The sequence below is a fragment of the Phyllostomus hastatus genome, unplaced genomic scaffold (assembly GCF_019186645.2).
Source record: "Phyllostomus hastatus isolate PE091 unplaced genomic scaffold, TTU_PhHast_1.1 phas_scaffold_78, whole genome shotgun sequence".
In the NCBI taxonomy this organism is placed as follows: Eukaryota; Metazoa; Chordata; class Mammalia; order Chiroptera; family Phyllostomidae; genus Phyllostomus; species Phyllostomus hastatus.
In genome coordinates this window covers 58,083,826-58,103,490 of record NW_025334041.1, presented here as the reverse complement: position 1 = coordinate 58,103,490, position 19,665 = coordinate 58,083,826, and the positions used below count along the sequence as shown (strand labels likewise).

At 35.1% G+C, this 19,665-nt stretch overlaps 1 protein-coding gene across 1 annotated transcript in view; it reads right to left on the bottom strand.

Moving 5' to 3' along the window:
* HECW1 (HECT, C2 and WW domain containing E3 ubiquitin protein ligase 1) overlaps positions 1 to 19,665 on the bottom strand; it is a 592,628-nt gene that overhangs the window by 139,652 nt on the left and 433,311 nt on the right. The window contains exons 15-16 of the mRNA XM_045827195.1: positions 2,381 to 2,486; positions 1,145 to 1,241 (exon numbers count right to left, since the gene is read on the bottom strand). Coding sequence (XP_045683151.1) covers positions 1,145 to 1,241; positions 2,381 to 2,486 — 203 coding nt within the window. The remainder of the gene's footprint in view (positions 1 to 1,144; positions 1,242 to 2,380; positions 2,487 to 19,665) is intronic.

The following is a 19,665-nucleotide window of genomic DNA, read 5'->3' as shown; positions in this document are numbered from 1 at the left end:
GACCCTATTTCAGTAATGAGAAGACTAAGGGTAAAGGATTGAATAACATTGGCTTTATTGGTAGTCCCTATTTGAGCAAGAATTCAAACTCCTTACATCTTCAGTTTTTGAAATTCTGAACAGTAAACTGAACTAAAGGAAAGAGGTGTTTGAATATTTTGATAAGAAAGTGAGATTTAAGTTGAGGGAATGTATTCTCTTTTTATCTTTTTTTCAGTCTTTGTGTATTAATAAGCAGTCATTCTATTCATATATATTGTTATTATTTGTGTATTTAGATTTAATTCCACCACTTTATGTTGTACGTTCCATTTTCTGTGCCTTTTCTATTGTAGGTTTTCTCTCTTCTTTTGAAGAGCTTAGTTTTATTTTATTTATTTATTTATTATTTATTTATTTATTTACTTATTTATTGTTGTTCAAGTATTATTGTTGTCTCCATTTTCACACCACCATGATCACCCACCCCACCCATCCCTGCCTCTCTCCCTCCCTAAACCTAACTGCTTTGGCTTTATCCATGTGTCCTGTATACATGTTCCTTGATGGCCCTCCCTCTCTTATCTCTCTCCCTCCTTTCTGGTTACTGTCAGTTTGTTCTTTATTTGAATGTCCCTGGTTGTATTTTTCTTGCTTGTTTGTTTTGTTGATTAGGTTCCACTTATAGGTGAGATCATATGGTATTTGTCTTTCACTGCCTGGCTTATTTTACTTAGTATAATGCTTTCCAAACCACTTTGTTGCTACTCCTTCCAATTGATTCAGTTTCTGAGATACTTGTTCAAAAATGACCCTAATAGATAATAGAACATATTTATATTTCAAAAATAAAAAAATATATGTTGCTTTACATAAATAACTTTTAACTAAAAGTATTTTGTTTCATTTCTGTGTTTCCTTCAAAATCAATGGAAATCATTTTAACATCATATGAGTAATATGTAAGTTAAAATGACTATTGTTGAATGTGACATTCCTAAGAACATTAGAAGCCCCTGGCCCCTTCATTTTGAGTATTTGGGTTATAATGTAATTGCCTGGACAAAAAGCATAACAAGGTTCTACTATCCATATAGGTGTTCTCCCACTTGGAAAAACAGCTGGGGAAGATCTGGGATTACAGCGGTGAAGGAGAAGCCCTTACCTAAGTGCATGGTTTCTTGCCAAGCTTGGTTGACGCTCTTGCAGCATTTCAAAAATGTTTGGCTGGCGAAGAAATGCCACAATCTTGTCATTATATGCTGAAATAGATAAAAGTGCAGAGTTGTGGTTGAATCTGTAGACCACAGATGATTTCTCTGATGATGGGAAGAGGGCTGCTTAATACCAGAATTAATTTAGAAGTTTGAAAGGCAGGTAGCACACTCATCAAAAATGTAAGCCTTGCCCTGGCTGGCGTAGCTCAGTGGATTGAGCACCGGCTGTGACCCAAAGTATTTCAGGTTTGATTCCCAGCCAAGGTACATGCTTGGGTTGCAGGCTATAACCCCCAGCAACCACACATTGATGTTTCTCTCTCTCTATCTCCCTCCCTTCCCACTCTGAAAATAAATAAATAAAATCTTTAAAAAAATGTAAGTCTTGAGGGTGTTTCCTGTGGTATAATAGCAGTATTATTTTTAAACAGTCATACCAAAAGTCAACTAGATCTAAGTTAATCATCCTAATATCCCAGGTGGTATATTCTACTTAACTAGGTGGTAACTCATTCCTATGTGAACAGGTGAAAAATAAAGTAGCTTTCCTATGAGGAGAGTTCTACTCTCTTCCTTATATAACTTCTCTTGGTCATTTGTCATAGTTATTAAAGGAAAAGATTATGAATTCAAAAATATTTTTCTGAGCACTTGACCCTTATGACCTGTGGCCATGGATTGATTTCCCAGTTGTGATAATGGAACTCTCCAAATCCATTCAGACTCTGTCATCTAATTTCCCTTAATATAGCGACATGTTTTATGAAAGAGGCAACTGAGTTTAGAAATGAAGACTGCGTCAACTTATCCCCATAAACACAAGGGAATGGAGGTTTAAATTAAAAACAGCACCTTACAGCAACTAAATTAATCACCTCATTAAACTATGCTTCCTTGGCTTTAACTAACAAATTCATGAATGGAATAAAGAAGAATAGAAGTGTGTGTCTGAAAGACAGTAGAGAAGAAAGAGGTCAGGGAAGAAAGAGGACAAAGTGAGAAGGAAGGGAAAAATGAAAAGAGGCACAGGAGAGAGGAGAATGGGAGCAAGGGATAAAGGGGAAGACTATACCATAAAAGAGGAGACCCCCCCCCCCACAGAATCCTCAGTATTAAATGATTCACAATATGGAAAATAAGATTAATTATTGGGTATCCAAGGGTTCAAAAAGTACGATACATACCCAGTGGTAATGACTCATGTTGATGCTGGATTCGAATAGCAGCTACAAGGCTGTGTACTGGCCTGGACAACAAAGAGCCACTTCTGTTTCTAGAGACTTCTGAAGCCTAGTATGAAATTAAAATTATTAACATTGGAAATGTCATAAATTTCAGATGGTCTTTTAATACCAATTTTTCAATATAATGGATTAAGATCCTGACATCATCTAAGATTTTAAAAAAGCAATGAAGTGACAATATTCAAATAGATAAAAAATAAATATGTGCCCTGGCTGGCATAGCTCAGTGGATTGAGCGCCGGCTGTGAACCAAAGCATTGCAGGTTCAATTCCCAGTCAGGGCACATGCCTGGGTTGCAGGCCAAGGCCCCCAGCAACCGCACATTGATGTTTCTTTCTCTCTCTCTTTCTCCCTCCCTTCCCTCTCTAAAAAAAATAAATAAAAATAAAATCTTAAAAAAATAAATGTGTGTATTTTTAAAATTTTTGTAAAGACTCGATTGCTTATTTTTATTATTTATTTATTTATTTATTTATTTATTATTTTTCAAGTATAGCTGTCTCCATTTTCACCCAGCACCTACCCCCACCCCACTCATTCTCACCTCCCACCCTTGAACCTACCCCTTTGGCTTTGTCTATGTGTCCTTTATACATGTTACTTGATGGCCCTTCCTCTATTTTCCTCCACTATCCCTCTCCCCATTCCCCTCTGTTTACTGTCAGTTAGTTCTTTATTTCAATGCCTCTGGTTACCTTTTGTTTGCTTATTTGTTTTGTTGATTAGGTTCCACTTATACATTGGCAGGAATGTGTACTGGTGCAGCCACTATGGAAAACAGTATGGAATTTCCTCAGAAAAATATAAATAAAACTGCCTTTTGACCCAGAATGTTTTTAAAATATGACTGATTGATGTATCACATTTTTAAGGCATAGTTGTGTCAAGTGTCATGAATATTAATCAATTTAATACACTGAACAGGAGATGTCAATATCATGGCACAGTGAAAAGACCTCTTTAAGTCACAAAAAGTTGAAGAACTATAATTCAGCAAAAGGTCCCTACTAAACACAAAAAAATGCCTGAGAGATTCATAGTGAGACATTTGAAGGTAGGTATATTGAAAAGAGTAGAGAAGGTGGGGTGGGGCAAAGGGCCTCAGCTGATGTAGTAGCCATGACAAAGTTGAGTGCAGTCCTCTCATAGAGGAGAAGAAAATATTCTGGTCTGAGTAGCCAGCATCCATTACAGCTAAACCCAGTGACAGCTGTCATTGAATAGTAGTTGCCATAACTTGCAAGTGGGCAAACCAGAGACTTGTAAAACCAACATCCCTTATTTAACCTCATTTAACCTCTACTTTTGGTGGAACCTGGTATAATCAGAACCCCCCCAAAGCACTAGAGATGCTTTGAATAGCACAGCATGACTGGCGGCTTCTGCCTACAGGAGACAGCACCAAAAATCCACAGGTCTGGAGGATCATCACAACAGAGATGGTGTCCAAAAGCTAAAGTTGCCTGGACAGAGGGGATTCTCATCAACTTCAGGAATGGGGGTCATTTTCCATAATAGAGGTGAAGGCATCCCCAAAAGATCCTGGAAGTTCTACTAGGTAAGAAAACAAAAATAGATACCATAACATAATCTACTGGAAAACAACAACAAGAAAGATCTCCACTTATCAACTTGATGAATTCTTAAAAGCAAAACACAACTTAAAATTTTTTTTAAAATTCACTATTTCAAATGCCCAGGCAGAAAACAATACATCAAATACTATGAATAAGCTGAAGAAGGTAGCTCAGGAAGAAAGTAAAACGTCTCCAAAAACCAAACTCAAAGACATGGAAGATTGATTTATATGACACAGAATTCAATATTGCAGTTATGGAAAAGCTCAACAAGATACAAGAAAACTCAGAAAAATAGCTAATGATATCAAGGAATAGAATAAGTGAATAAAATGAATGCTTTAAAAAACAAGATTGTGGAGCTCAAGAAATCAATAAATGAGATGAAGACTACATTAGAAAGCACTGGAAACAAAGCAGACCATGTGGGGCACAGAATAGAAAGGTCAATATAGAAATCTAGAAATGACTCCTATGGAATAAGAAAGGAAATGTCTTTTTTTTAATGAAAGAACTCAGAGAAAAAAATCACACAAATCCAGGAAACACAGAGTCCCAATCAAGAGGAACCCAAAGAGGCCACTTCAAGACATATCATAATTAAAATGGCAAAATTCCAAGACAAAGAGAGAATCATAAAGGCAGAGGGAAAAATGGGAAGTAATGTTCAGGGAAGCCCTGATAAGACTAGCAGCTGACTTCTCAATGGAAATGCTCCAAGCCAGATGGGAATGGCAAGGAATATTCTAAGAAATGAGAACCAGAGACCTGCAACCAAGACTACTTTATCCAGCAAGGCTTTCTCTCAATTAAAATGGAAGGCCAAATAAGGAGCTTCCCAGACAAAAGAAGCCTCAAAGAATATACCTCCTTCAAACCAGCTCTGCATGAGATGCTAAAGGGTCTGCTTAAGAACAGGAGGAAATATAGCGAGAGAGAGAGGAACACAGGTATGAAAAAAATGGCAGTGAATAAGTACCTATAAATAATAACCTTAAAGGTAAATGGATTAAATGCTCCAATCAAAAGATACAGAATAGCTGAATGGATAAGAAATCATAACCCCCACATATGCTGCTTAAAAGAGTCTCACTTCAGAAGAAAAGACATTCACAGACTGAAACTAAAGGGCTAGAAACAAATATTCCAAGCAAATGGATAAGACAAAAGCCAGCATAGCAATACTTATACAAGGCAAAATAGACTTCAAAAAAAAAAAAAAAAAAAGAGAGACCCAGACAGTCAGTTCAAAATACTTAAGGAAAGAATCCATCAAGAAGACATAAATATTGTAAATATATGTGCAATCAACATAGGGGCACCCAAATACATAAAGAAAATCTTGGAGGACTTAAAGAAAGATATTGAGAGCAACACAGTTATAGTAAGGGATTTCACACTTCACTGTCAAAAATGGACAGATTTTCCAAACAAAATATCAACAAAGATATTGTGGCATTGAACAATGCCCTAGATCAAATCTACTTAACTGATATATATATAGAACCTTGAATCCAAAAGAAGCAAAATACACATTCTTTTCAAAAGCACGTGGCACATTTTCAAAGATAGACCACATGACAGGACACAAAACAAGCCTCAACATATTCAAGAAAACTGAAATCATATCAAGCATTTTTTCCCACCAAAAGGGACTGAAACTAGAACACAACCTCACGAAAACAACAAAACAAAACAAAACAAAACGCTCAAACTCATGGAGATTGAATAGCATGCTATTAAAAAATGAATGGATCACCAATGAGATTAGGGAGGAAATAAAAAATTTTCTGGAAACAAATGAAAATAAACTCACAACAATCCAATACTAATGGGTCACAGAGAAGGCAATCTTGAAAGGGAAGTTCATAGTGATACAGACTTACCTAAAATGATAGAAACATTTCAAATAAACAACTGAACCCTATGCCTACAAGAACTTGAGGAACAACAACAAAAAAAGGTAGCCCAGAATAAGTAGAAAGACAGAAATAACCAAGACCAGAGAAGAATTAAAAGTCAAAGAGACTAAAAGCACAATTTTAAGGATCAATAAATCCAGGAACTGGTTCTTTGAAAAGGCAAACCAAAGGGACAAGCCTTTAAACAGATTCATCTGCTTTTAAGCAGATAAAAGATAGAGGACCCAAATAAACATAACCAGAAATGAAAGAGAAAAAAGATTACAACTGATACCATAGAAATACAAAGGATTGTAAGAAATTACTACAAAGAACTATATGCCAAGAAACTTGAAAAGTTAGGTGAAATGGACAAATTTCTAGAAAAATATAATCTTTCAAAACTCAATGAAGAAGCATAAAACTGAAAAGACCAATAACAGCTGATGAAATTGAAGCAGTAATCAAAAAGCTTCCAACACACAAAAACCCTGGACCAGAAGGTTTCACAGGAGAATGTTACAAATCATTTAAGAAAGAGCTAACTCCTATCCTTCACAGATTATTCCAAAAAAATTCAGGAAGATGAAAGATTTCCAAACTCTTTTTTTAGGATTTTATTTATTTATTTTTAGAGAGGGAAGGGAGGGAAATAGAGAGAGAGAGAGAAACATCAATGCGCAGTTGCTGGGGGTTATGGCCTGCAACCCAGGCATGTACCCTGGCTGGGAATTGAACCTGCGACACTTTGGGTTGCAGGCAGCGCTCAATCCACTGAGCTATGCCAGCCAGGGCTATTCCAAACTCTTTTTATGAACCAGCATTATCCTAATCCCAAAACCAGATAAACACATAACAAAGAAAGTAAACTTCAGGCCAATACCATTGATGAACATAGATGCTAAAATCCTCAGCAAAATATTGGCAAACTGCATCCAGCAATATAATATATTCAAGTGGAATTCATCCCAGGGATGCAAGGATGGTAAAATACTTGCAAATCAATAAATATAATACATCACATAAACAAAATTAAAGACAGAAATCACAAGATTATATTAATAGGTGCAGAAAAAAACATTTGATAAGGTACAGCACCCATTTATGATAACAACACAGCAAGGTGGGAATAGAGGGAGCATTAGTCAACATAATAAAGGCCATATTTGAGAAAACTACAGCCAACATCATACTGAATGGGCATAAATTTAGAACTTTCCCACTAAGATCAGGAACAAAACAATGATGCCCACTTTCACCACTCTTATTCAACATAGTACTGGAAGTCCTAGTCACAGCAATCAGACAAGAAAAAGAAATAACAGGCATCCAAATTGGAAAGGAGGAAACAAAGCTGTCATTATTTGCAGATGACATGATAGTGTACATAGAAAATCCAATAGATTCCACTAAAAAACTACCTGACCTAATAAGTGAATTAGGAAAAACAGCAAGATACAAAGTCAATACTCAGAGATCAAGGGCATTTTTGTGTACCAACAATGAAATGTGAGAATCAGAAGTCAAGAAAAAAATCCCATTTGATATAGCAACATAAAAAATAAAGTACCTAGGAATAAACCTAACCAAGGTTGTAAAAGACCTGTACTCAGAAAATTACACAACACTGAAGAAAGAAATTAGGAAGGCAAAAATGGGAGCATGGACCATGCTCATGGATTAGAAGAATTAACATAATCAAAAAGTCCATAATACTCAAAGCAATTTATAGATTCAACACAAGCTCTATTAAAGTACCAATGACATATTTCACAGATATAGAAAAAACATTTCAGAAATTTGTGTGGAACCATAAAGGACAACAAATAGCTACAGCAATTTTTAGAAAGAAGAACAAAGTAGGAGGGATCACAATATCTGATATCAAACTGTATTACAAGACCACTGTAATCAAAACAGCCTAGTGCTGGCATAAGAAGAGGCACATAAACCAATGAAACAGAACAGAGATCCCAGAAATAAACGCAAGTCTCTATGGTCAATTAATATTTGACAAAGGGGGAGGAAGCATAAAATGGAATAAAAATAGCCTCTTCAACAAATGGTGTTGGGAGATCTGGACAGCTATATGCAAAAAAACAAAACTTGATCACCAACTTACACCAAGTACAAAAATAAATTCAAAGATTTTTGAAAAGATTTTTGAAAAGATTAAAATATTTAAATATAATTCCTGACACCATAAAAAGTCCTAGAGGAAAACATTGTCAGGAAATCTCAGTCATCCTATGCAGCAACATCTTCACTGATATGTCCCCTAAAGCAAGGGACATAAAAGAAAGAATAAACAAATGGGACCTCATCAAATTAAAAAGCTTCTGCATGGCTAAAGAAAACACCATTAAAATGAAAAAAGAACCAACTATATGCAAAATATATTTCCTAATGATACCTTGGAGAAGGGTTTGATCTCCAAAATATATAAAGAACTCCCATGAGTCCACTCCAAGAAGACAAAAAACCCAATTAAAAATTGGCTTAATATTTGAACAGACACTTCTTGGAGGAGGACATATAGAGGGCCTAGAGGCATATGAAAAGATGCTCAGTATCACTATCCATCACAGAGATGCAAATTAAAACCACAATGAGATACCATTTCACACCAGTCAGAATGGTCATCATAAACAAATCAACAAACAAGAGTGTGGGAGAGGATGTGGAAAAACAAGGACACTAGTGCACTGTTGGTAGGAATGCAGACTGGTGTATCCACTGTGGAAAACAGTATGGAATTTCCTCAGAAAACTAAAAATGGAACTCCCTTTTGACCCAGTAATTCAACTGCTGGGGTTATGTCCTCAGAGCCCTGAAACACCAGTCCAAAATAACCTATGCACCCCAATGTTCATAGCAGCACAATTTTCAATAGCCAAGTGCTGGAAACAACCTAAGCACACATTAATAAATGAGTGTATCAAAAAACTATGGTACATTTACACAATAGAATACTAAGCAGCAGAGAGAAATAAGGAGCTCCTACCACTTGTGGCAGCATGCATGGAACTGGAGATCATTATGCTAAGTGAAATAAGCCATGTGGTGAGGGACAAATACCATAAGCTCTCACCTTTAACTAGAACATAATCACCAAAAGAAAGAAAGCAAACAAAATGTAACTAGAGGCATTGAAATTAAGAACAATCTAACAATAACCAGAGGGGAGGAAGGGGACAATGAAGGGAAGGGTTTTCAAGAATTATTTTAAAGGACACATGGAAGACACATAAAGGACACATGGGAGGATGGAAGCAAGGTAGGCAGGTGAGTTTAGCAGGGTTGGGGTCAGTAATGGGTGGAAAAAGACAACTTTTATTGAGCAACAGTGAAATAATTTAAAAGAAAGAAGATGTAACACTTCTCAATACATATTTACAACTAAGCTGGGAGAATCAAATCTATAATGCAATTATTAACAAACCTAGAGGTAATACCCCATTAACATCAATTGGTAGATCATCAAAACATAAAGTTTATAAGGAAATATTGACCTTAAATAATACATTAGGCCAACTGGATGTAATCAATACTCATAAAACTTTCAATTCCAAACATATATGCATATGCATATATGCATATATTTCAATTCCAAAATGATAGAACATCTATTCTTCACAAGTGTACATGAAACATTTTCAGTGATAGACCATATGTTCCAGCAAATAAAGAAGATTGAAATCATGCCAAGCATATTTTTCAACCACAATGGTATCAAACTGGAAGTTACTAAACATGAAAGCTAGTAAAAACACTAATACATGAAGATAAATAACATACTACTGAAAAATTATTGGCTCAAAAGAATAAGTGACCAAACTATGCATAGAGGCAAATCACAATGAAAATATGACATAACAAAATTTGAGGGATGCAGGAAATGTGGTATTAAGAACATTACAGCATTATAGGCCTATTTGAAGAACCAAGAAAAAATCTGAAATAAATAATCTAACATTAAACCTTAAAGAACTAGAAAAAGAAAAACAAATGAGCCCAAAATCAGTAAAAGGAAGGAAATAAAAATTAGAATATAAATAAATAAAATAGAGAACAAAACACAATAGAAAAAATATTTAGCATAAAGATCTCCAGGTGTATATATGCTGTCACAAAAAGTAAGAGTTCCTTCTTTTTTATGGCCACCTAGTATTCTATTGTGTAAATGTATCACAGGTTTTACCCACTCATATACTGCCATTGGTGAAGAACAAATACTACATGATTTCACTTATACATGCAATCTAATGATCAAAATTAACTGATGAACAAAATAGAACCTGAGGCATAGATACATGGAACATACTGACAGCTGTCAGAGGGGAGGAAAGCATGGGGGATTGTTTTAAAGATGAAGTGAGTATCCAACCAACATATATGCATAACCCATAGACATAGACAACAGTGTGCTTATGGCCAGAGGCACAAGAGAGTGAAGGCAGAGGGAGGTGAGCAAAGTGGTAAAAAAATAAGGACATGTGTAACAGTGTAAACAATAAAAAGAAAGGATAAATAAGTAAGTATAAGTAAGTAAGTAAGTAAATAAATAAATAAAATTAATGCTATAAAAAGCTGGTTATTTGAAAAGATAAATAACTCAAAGATACAGACAACAAACAATGTGGTGATGGCCAGAAGAAAGAGGGGGGTTGGAGATGGGTGGAGGAGGCCAAAGGGGGGAAATAAGAACCTCTGTATTGGTGTCAACAATAAAAATAAAGGGAAATGAATGAATGAATGAAATTGACACATTTCTGGCTAGACTCACAAAGAAAATGTAAGAGTCTGTAATAAACAAAATCAGAACATGAACTAAGCAGGGGTAATTGCTGGAGGGAATTACTGGGGGGAAGTACTGAGGTACTGGGCAGAGGAAGGTAAAGGGGGAAATATTGAAACAACTGTAATAACACAATCAATAAAATACTCTTAAAAATAAATAAGTAAAAAAATAAAAGAAATGAAAGAGAAGTTACAGTGAACAACACAGAAATACAAAGGATTTAAGAATATTGTAAAAGGTTATATGTCTCTAAATTAAAAAAAAACATAGAAGAAATGGACAAAGTTTTAGAAATACATAACCTTCCCGGACTAATCAATAAAAAACAGAAAAAACTGTCCTAGGACAGTTTCAGTTTCCTAGTAAGAAGATTGAAATTGAAATAAAACCTCCCCTCTTCCTAAAACAAATTCAGGACCAGAGGGCTTCACTGGTGTATTCTACCAAACATTCAAAGAAGATTTAATACTCCCTAACTTATTTCATGAGATCAATATTACCCTCATACCAAGCTGTTCCTTTTTGCAGAAGGAAAGATTCTCTCTCTATAAAACCCTAAAGACTCTGCCACAAGACAATTACAAGCAGTAAACAAGCATAGTAACTTTGCAGAATACAAAATAAATATATAAAAAGGTATTGAGTTCCTATAACAAATTATTAGAACAAGAAATGGAAAAAATATTCCATTTTCAATTGCAACAAAAGACTAAAATACCTAGGAATGAAGGTAACAAAAGAAATGAAGGACCTTTATACCGAAAATTATTAGGGCATTGTTGAAAGAAATTAAGACACAAAGAAATAAAAAGACATTTCATGTTGATTAATTGGAAGAATTAACATTGTTGAAATGACCATATTACCTAAAGCAATATATATAGTATAATGCACTCCTCATCAAAATCCCAATGGCATTCTTCACAGATATAGAACAAAAAATCCTCAAATTTATATGAAACCACAAAAGACCCTGAATAGACAAAGGAATTCTGGGAAAAAATAACAAAGTCAGATATATTATCCTCCCGAATTCAGACTACATTACAAAGTTATCCTTTGTGACAGCATGGATGGAACTGGAAAGCATTATGCTAAGTGAAATAAGCCAGGCAGTGAAACACAAATACCACATGATCTCACTTATAAGTGGAACCTAATCAACAAAACAAACAAGCAAGCAAAATATAAATAGAAACACTGAAATAAAGAACAAACTGACAGTAACCAGAGGATAGAGGAGAGAGGAATAATGGGGGAAAATAGGGAAAGGTCCATCAAGGAAGATGTATAAAAGACACATGGACAAAACCAAAGGGGGTAGGTTCAAGGGGGAAAGGTGGGGAAGAGGGCCATGGTGGGGTACAAATGGAGACAATTGTACTTGAACAAAAATAAAAACAATCAAAACAGACCAACAAAACAGAATTGAGAGCTCAGAAATAAAACCACACACATGTGGGCAGCTAATTTTTGACAAAGTATCCAGAAACATACAATGTAGGAAAAAAGACTCTTTTCAGCAAATGGTATTGGGAAAACCAAAAAAGCCACATGCAAAAAAAATAAACCTATACTGCTGACACCATACACAAAACTTAAGTATGAATGGATTAAAACTGAATATTTATACATGAAACAATAAAATACATTGAAGGTAAAGTAGGCATTAAATCTAGGAACCTTGGGCTCAGTGGGGTTGTGTGAGCTTGAGCCAAAAGGCAGGTGAAATAACAGAAAATTAAATTAAAGGCAGGGACTGCATAAAACTGATATGTTTCTGTGCATCAAAACAAACCATCAATAAAAGAAAAACGCAGCTGCCTAAATGACAGAAGATATTTGCAAATGATTTTCTGATAAGTGAATATTGAAAATAGTGTAAAAAGAACTCATAAAACTTAACAACAAAAAACCTCCAAAATTTGAAAGAAATGTCCTGAATAGACACTTTTCTAAGGAACACTTTCTAAGCCAAAAGATATGTGAAATGATTCTTAATATTACTATTGATAAGGGAAATACATATCAAAACCAGTATATACTACCTCATACCTGTTACAATGGCTGTTATCAACAAGACAAAAAATAAGTGTTGAAGAAAATCAGGAAAAAGAGGAACCCTGATATATTGCTAGTAGGAATGTAAATTGGTGCAGCCACTATAGAAAAAGTATGGAGGTTCCTAAACAAAATTAAGAATAGGCTGAATATATGACCCAGAAACCCTTCTTCTGGGTATCTACTTCAAAAATTTGAAAACACTGATTGATAAAGATATATGTACCTTATGTTCATTGCTGTATTATTCACAATAGCTAAGAAATAGAAACAACTTTAATGCCCTTTGATGGCTAATTGGATAAAGAAGTGTTACATATACACAGTAGAATACTACTCAACCATAAAAATGATGAAATATTGTCATTTCCTGCAACATGGATGGATCTATAAGGTGTTATGTGTAATAAGTCAGATGTAAAACTATAAGAAAAGTATGATTTCACACTCATATGTGGGATATAAAACAAAAAGCAACAAATGCACAAACATAAATATACAAACAAACAAACAAAAAACTTAACTCATAGGTTACAGAAAACAAAATGGTGTCTACAAGAGGGGAAGTGGGTTAAAACAAATGGTGAAAAAAGGTTAGTCTTCTGGTAAGGAGCATTCAAAGAGTATACACTGTTACATTATGAAGTTGCATATCTAAAATTTATATATGTTATTAACCAATGTTATCCCAATAAGTTTAATAAAAATTTTAAAAGAAATTGACCTTCCATTCCCAGTGTATTCTTAATAAAAATATACTGAATATGTTGAGAAATATCTTCATAAATGTGTTAAAGATACATAAATAAATTCTAGATACATATTATCAGTATAGGTATACTTATAACCCTCATTTTCAAGAGGTAATAACAAATTCAAAATGGACTTGCTCTTTTAAACAACATTTATTACACTCAGCTGGCCATTCCTTGTTTAATGACTATTGTTCTAGTTTTTGTGCTGGCTACTCCTCATGTGATATCTCATATCCTTGCAAAATTTTGCAAGATAAGCATTATTAACCTTGCTTTACAAACAGGTAATCTGAGAATCAGAATTTTTTTCAAACTTTTTGACACACAATAAATCCAAGCAACGCTTGGATTTAGTTAAGCAATGCTTGACTATAAAGCACTTACTGCTCCCATATGATTAGCTTGTATCAAATAGTTTGGTTTTGGTTGGTCATTTTGACAAAACTTCATGGAATAAATACCTAGGTTAGTTTAAAGCTTATATTTGTGATGATTAACTTTAATTTAATGAAACTTAAAATTTTAATAATTCTCCTAAGTTCTAGAGAATTATACTGTGTTTTCTATAATGGTTCCATATATTGTTTTTCCTTAGGAACCCTTACAGAGTAAACTATCTAAACTAAGCTACTGTAATTTCCCATATTGGAATACATTCACCAGATACATGAGGTTCAGTATAGAGCATTACCATTCTATAATTTTGGCAATGTATGCCAAAATAGGCTTTAAAGCTATTTAGAAATTTTGAAGATGACTTTATGAGATATTTATAGAGCTGAAATATTCAGACAAAAATAGAGTAAATTCTCTCTTTCTCACCAGTATACAATTCACTCACAGAATTCAGAAGTGATGAAATCCTAGGCTACAAAGTCCAGAAATTTCAATTAAGTCACAGCATGGTGACCTAAGATTAGGCTATATGTAAAATTATTGCAGATGACAAAGTAGAACAGATTTTTTAGAGAGATAATAGCTGGTTTTCCTCTGGGTCCTACTTCTGTACTCCACACAGGAAAAAATAACAACTTTTCACACAGAAATGTGCTACTAGTTTACTATGTATATGAATTAATCCTTGAACTGTTCTTCTGTACATAGTAGAGATACAGATCCATTATTTTTCTTTCCTGTTTTTTTTCTCTTTGCCCATGGCTTACCTGAGTGACCAAGGAATTGATTTGGTGCCACTTTTGGTGGACTTCTTACTTTTATGTTATTAGAACTCAGTTCTGTTCAGCCAGCTGGTTTTGCCAGACACCAATATTTAGAAGCTGGTAGTTTTGTAAGAGCATTGTCTAATCTATATTAAGTGGTTATAATGTAAAGTGATGCAGAAAGTTTTGCTGATTAACAGTATAGGCATTATTGAGTCTCCATATTTATCTTTTTCCTTCATGAATTATAAAATATTTAGAGTCTTTCTGGGATTAAAATGATATGGCTCTTGTCCTTGAAAGGAATTATGTCAGTCTGTTTTAATATGAGTTTAAAATATTTTAAATGCAAAGAAGCAAGATGCCAGAGGAGGGAATGAAGCCACACTAACCTCCCAGGAAAAATCTGGAATTATAACTAAATAGTGGAGAAATCACTTGGAACAAACAACTGAACAATAGTGAGAGAGAAGCCTTATAACCTCAGACAGAAATATAAGCTTCAGCACAACCTGACTAGTAAGAAGTGAAGTGGAGACTTGAGAAGGCTGGCTGGACACCCACAGACAGCAGCACCAGAGAGGTAATTAAGCAACCAGTTGGATTCCCCTGAGAAGTGTGGGATCTGAACCCTAAGCTTGGATTACCAACCTACAATGCCAAAGCCAAAAAGTACACAGATAACAACCACCAGTGAAAAGTGGTAGGGCTTCTCTCTGCCAGAGATGGCTGGCTGGAGATCTAATGAGCTGTTTAAAGGGCCAACACACAAATTTTCTTTGCAGCCATTTACCCTAGGTCAAGCAAAGGCAGGGGCAGAGTGGGCTAAAGATGCCTAACGAGAGACTGGGGATGGAGGCTTTGGAGAGAGAACTGAGAGAGTAGTCACCAGGATCCCAGATGGAGTCATCACCCATACAGCAGTAGCCATCCTGCTCAGGTTGGCCACTCCCTTCTGAGCAGCAGCAGCCTGAGGGGAAACAATAGCCCCAACCCCAAGAGAGATTCTGCCCTGCCCTATAGGGCTTAAGCCTGACTGCTGAGTGTAGAGTGACTAGATTAGCAACAGAAGGAAACAGCCACAGACAGTAAATACCTGGCAGTCTATGAACAGGGTACCTAAGGTCAGATGGGGTCAACATCTGACATCACCAGAGGTGGGTCCAGAAAGGAAAAACAGAGGCTACAGAGATGAAACCCACTGTGGTCTTCTCCATGATTTGAGATATTTCCTTTCTGACATTCATTCCTTGTCCATCCAGTTTTCACATATTAAGTTACTAGAGTTTATACTATAGTTTACCTCTCACCATTCTTGTAATAATCTTAAACTCTTTACATCATTATTAATACTGTTCATTTGGTATTGATAGTTGGATTGTGAGGAAGAGTTATTTTTGAAGATATGGGTTTATTTCCCGTGTTTTATGGTTTTCTTCTGGCAGCACCTGAACAACTGCCTACAAGATATGGCAGGTAGACTGATCCTCAGTCAACCAGCTGGAGGGAAGTTCCCACCAAAGAATGACCCAACACAATAAAAACCAAATAACATTGAGAGAGTCAACAAAAATGACATAAAGGGCATCCCAAGAGCATCAAGTTCAGGGGATCAAGGAACATGCACCACTGAATCTCACAAGTCTTCTACCATAGAAGTTCATACCAGAAACTCATGGAGTCAAATAAGGTCAATATAAGAAGAATAATCAAACAAATAAAGTATCACAAATATTGGGAAGACAAAGAAACCCCTCAATTGAAAGGAAAATAGGAATCCTCAGAAAGAGTGATAAATGAAATAAAGGCAAGTAAACCATCAGGCACTGAATTGAAAACAATGCTTATAAGGAAGCTCAATGAACTCTATGAGAAGTAGAAATAACTGCAGAGCAGCTATGAGGAACTTACTGCAAACTATACAGCATGGAAAAGGAAATAGAAACTACCAACAAGAACCATGAGGAAATGAAGAATACAATTTCTGAATTGAAGAACACAGTAGAAGGAATCAAAAGCAGGCTAGATGAAGCAGAGGACAGAATCATTAATCTGGGGGACAAGGTAGAAAAAAACTCCCCAAAAGAGCAAGAAAAGGAAAAAAGTCTCTCAAAGAATGAAGAGGGGTTAAGGTAACTGCAGGACAACATGAAACATAATAATAAATAGGGATACCAGAAGAAGAAGAGAAAGTGATAGAAAACATGTTTGAAATAGTCATGATGGAAAACTTCCTTAATTTGATGAGAGAAAAAGTCACACAAATCCAGCAATCACAGAGGATCCCAAACAAGAGGAACAAAAGAGGCCCACTCTGAGATACACCATAACTAAAATGGCAAAATTCCAAGATAAAGAGAGAATCTGAAAGGCAACAAGGGAGAAGCAGGAATTAACATACAGGGGATCCCCAATAAGGATAGCAGCCAAATTCTCAACAGAAACACCTCCAACCAGAAGGCAATGGGAATAAATATTCCAAGTAATGAAAACCAGAGACCTGCAACCAAGACTACTCTATCCAACAAGGCTCTCAGTTAAAATGGGAGGTGAAAAAAAGAGTTTCCCAGACAGAGAAGGCATAAAGAAAAAACCTCCACCAAACTAGCATTCTGTGATATGCTAAAGTGACTGCTTTATAAGAAGATGAAGAAAAGGAGTTAGAGAGAGAACACAGGAACAAAGAAGAGAAAATGAATAAGTACCTATCAATTAGAACCTTAAATATAAATGGATTAAATGCTCCAATCAAAAGACATAGGGTTGCTGATGGATAAGAAAATATGACCTGCAGGTACCCTGCCCACAAGAGAACCATCTCAGAACAAAAGACCTACACAGCCTGAAAATGAAGAGTTGAAAAAATATTCCAAGCAAATGGACTGGAAAGTAAAGCCATGATAGCAACACACATATTAGCAGATTTTAACATCCCACTATCAAAAATGGATAGATCTTCCAAACAAGACATGAAACTGAATGATGCATTACATCAAATGGACTTAACAGATTATATGTGTGTGTATGTGTAAACTTTCATCCCAAAGAAGCAAAATACACATTCTTTTCAAATGCACAAGGATCATTTTCCAAGACAGGTCACATGATAGGAAACAAAAAAAGCCTCAACAAATTCAAGAAAATTGAAATCATATCAAGCATTTTCTCTGGCTACAAGAAACTGAAACTAAATATCAACCTCAAGGAAAAAACTCAAAAACAATCAAATTCATGGAGATTGAATAGCATGCTATTAAACAATGAGTGGGTTAAGAATGAAATGAAGGAAGAAATCAAAAAGTTTCTGTAAACAAATGAAAATGAATTCACAACAGTCCAAAACTTATGGGACACAGCAAAGGCAGTCCAGGGAGGGAAGTCCACAACAATACAGGCCTACCTGAAAAAATACAAATATTTCAAATAAACAACCTAACCCTAAACCTACAAGAACTAGAGGTACAACAACAATGACAGCCCAGAGCAAGGAGAAGAAAGGAAATAATCTAGATCAGATCAGAATTAAATGGGATAGAAACTAAAAGAACAATCCAAGGATGAATATATTCAGAAGTTGGTTCTTTGAAAAGGTAAAGTAAATCAACAGCCTTTCACCAGACTCATCAAGAAAAAGTGAGAAAATACAATAAATAAAATCAGAAAACACAAATAAATAAATAAAAACACAAATAAATAAAATCAGAAATGAAAGAGAAGAAATTACAAATGATACCACAGAAATAAAAAGTAAGAAATTCATTGTAAGAAATTACAATGAAAAACTATTTTCCAAGAAATGTGAAAACTTGGGTGAAATGAATAAATTTTTAGAAAAACATCTTTCCAAACTGGATTAAGAAGATGCATAAAGCCTAGACAGGCTGATAACAGATGGTGAAATCGAAGCAGGAATCAAAAAATTCTCATCTCACAAAAGCTCTAAAAAAGACATTTTCACAGGAGAATTTTAAAAAACATTTCTGGAAGAGCAAACCCTTATCCTTCACAGATGAATCCAAAAAATCCAAGATGAGGGAAGACTCCAAAGCTCCTTTTATGAGGCCAGAATCATCCTAATCCAAAAGCCAGATAAAGACACAACAAAGAAAGAAAACTTCAGGTCAATATCTCTGATGAACATAGATGCTAAAATCCTCAACAAAGTATTGGCAAACCACATCCAACAATGCGTTAAAAAGATCACAAACCATGACCAAGGTGGATTCATCTCAGGGATGCAAGGATGGTACAGTATTCACCAATCAATAAAAGTAATATGTCACATAAAAATCATGTGATCATATCACTACAATTGTAAAAGCATTTGATAAGGTACAGCACCCATTTATGATAAAAAAAAGTTCAGCAAAATGGGAATAGAGGGAGAACACCTCAACATAATAAAGGCCATAAATGAAAAACCTACAGACAACTCATAGTCAATGAGACAAACTAAATCTTTCCCACTAAGATCAGGAACAAGACAAGGATGTCCACTTTTAGCACTTCCATTTAACATAGCATTGGAAGTCCTAGACACAAAAAAACAAACAAGAATAAGAAATAAAACTCATCCAAAATAGAAAGAAGAAAGCATAATTTTCATTGTTTACAGATGACAATGTACTTAGAAAACTCTATAGACTCCACCAAAAAACTACTCGACCTAATAAGTGAATTTGGCAAAACAGCAGGATACAAAGTGAATATTTGGAAATTGAGGCATTTTTTGTACAACAGCAATGAAATATTAAAAGATTACTCAGGAAAAAAAATCCCATTTGCTATAGCAACAAGAAAAAGAAAGTACCTAGGAATAACCCTAATGAAGGAGGTAAAAGACCTGCTCTCAGAAAACTACATAACACTGAAGAAAGAAATCAAGGAAGACACAAACAAATGGACATATATATCATGTTTAAGGACTGGAGGAATTAACATCAACCAAATGTCCATGCTATCAAAAGCA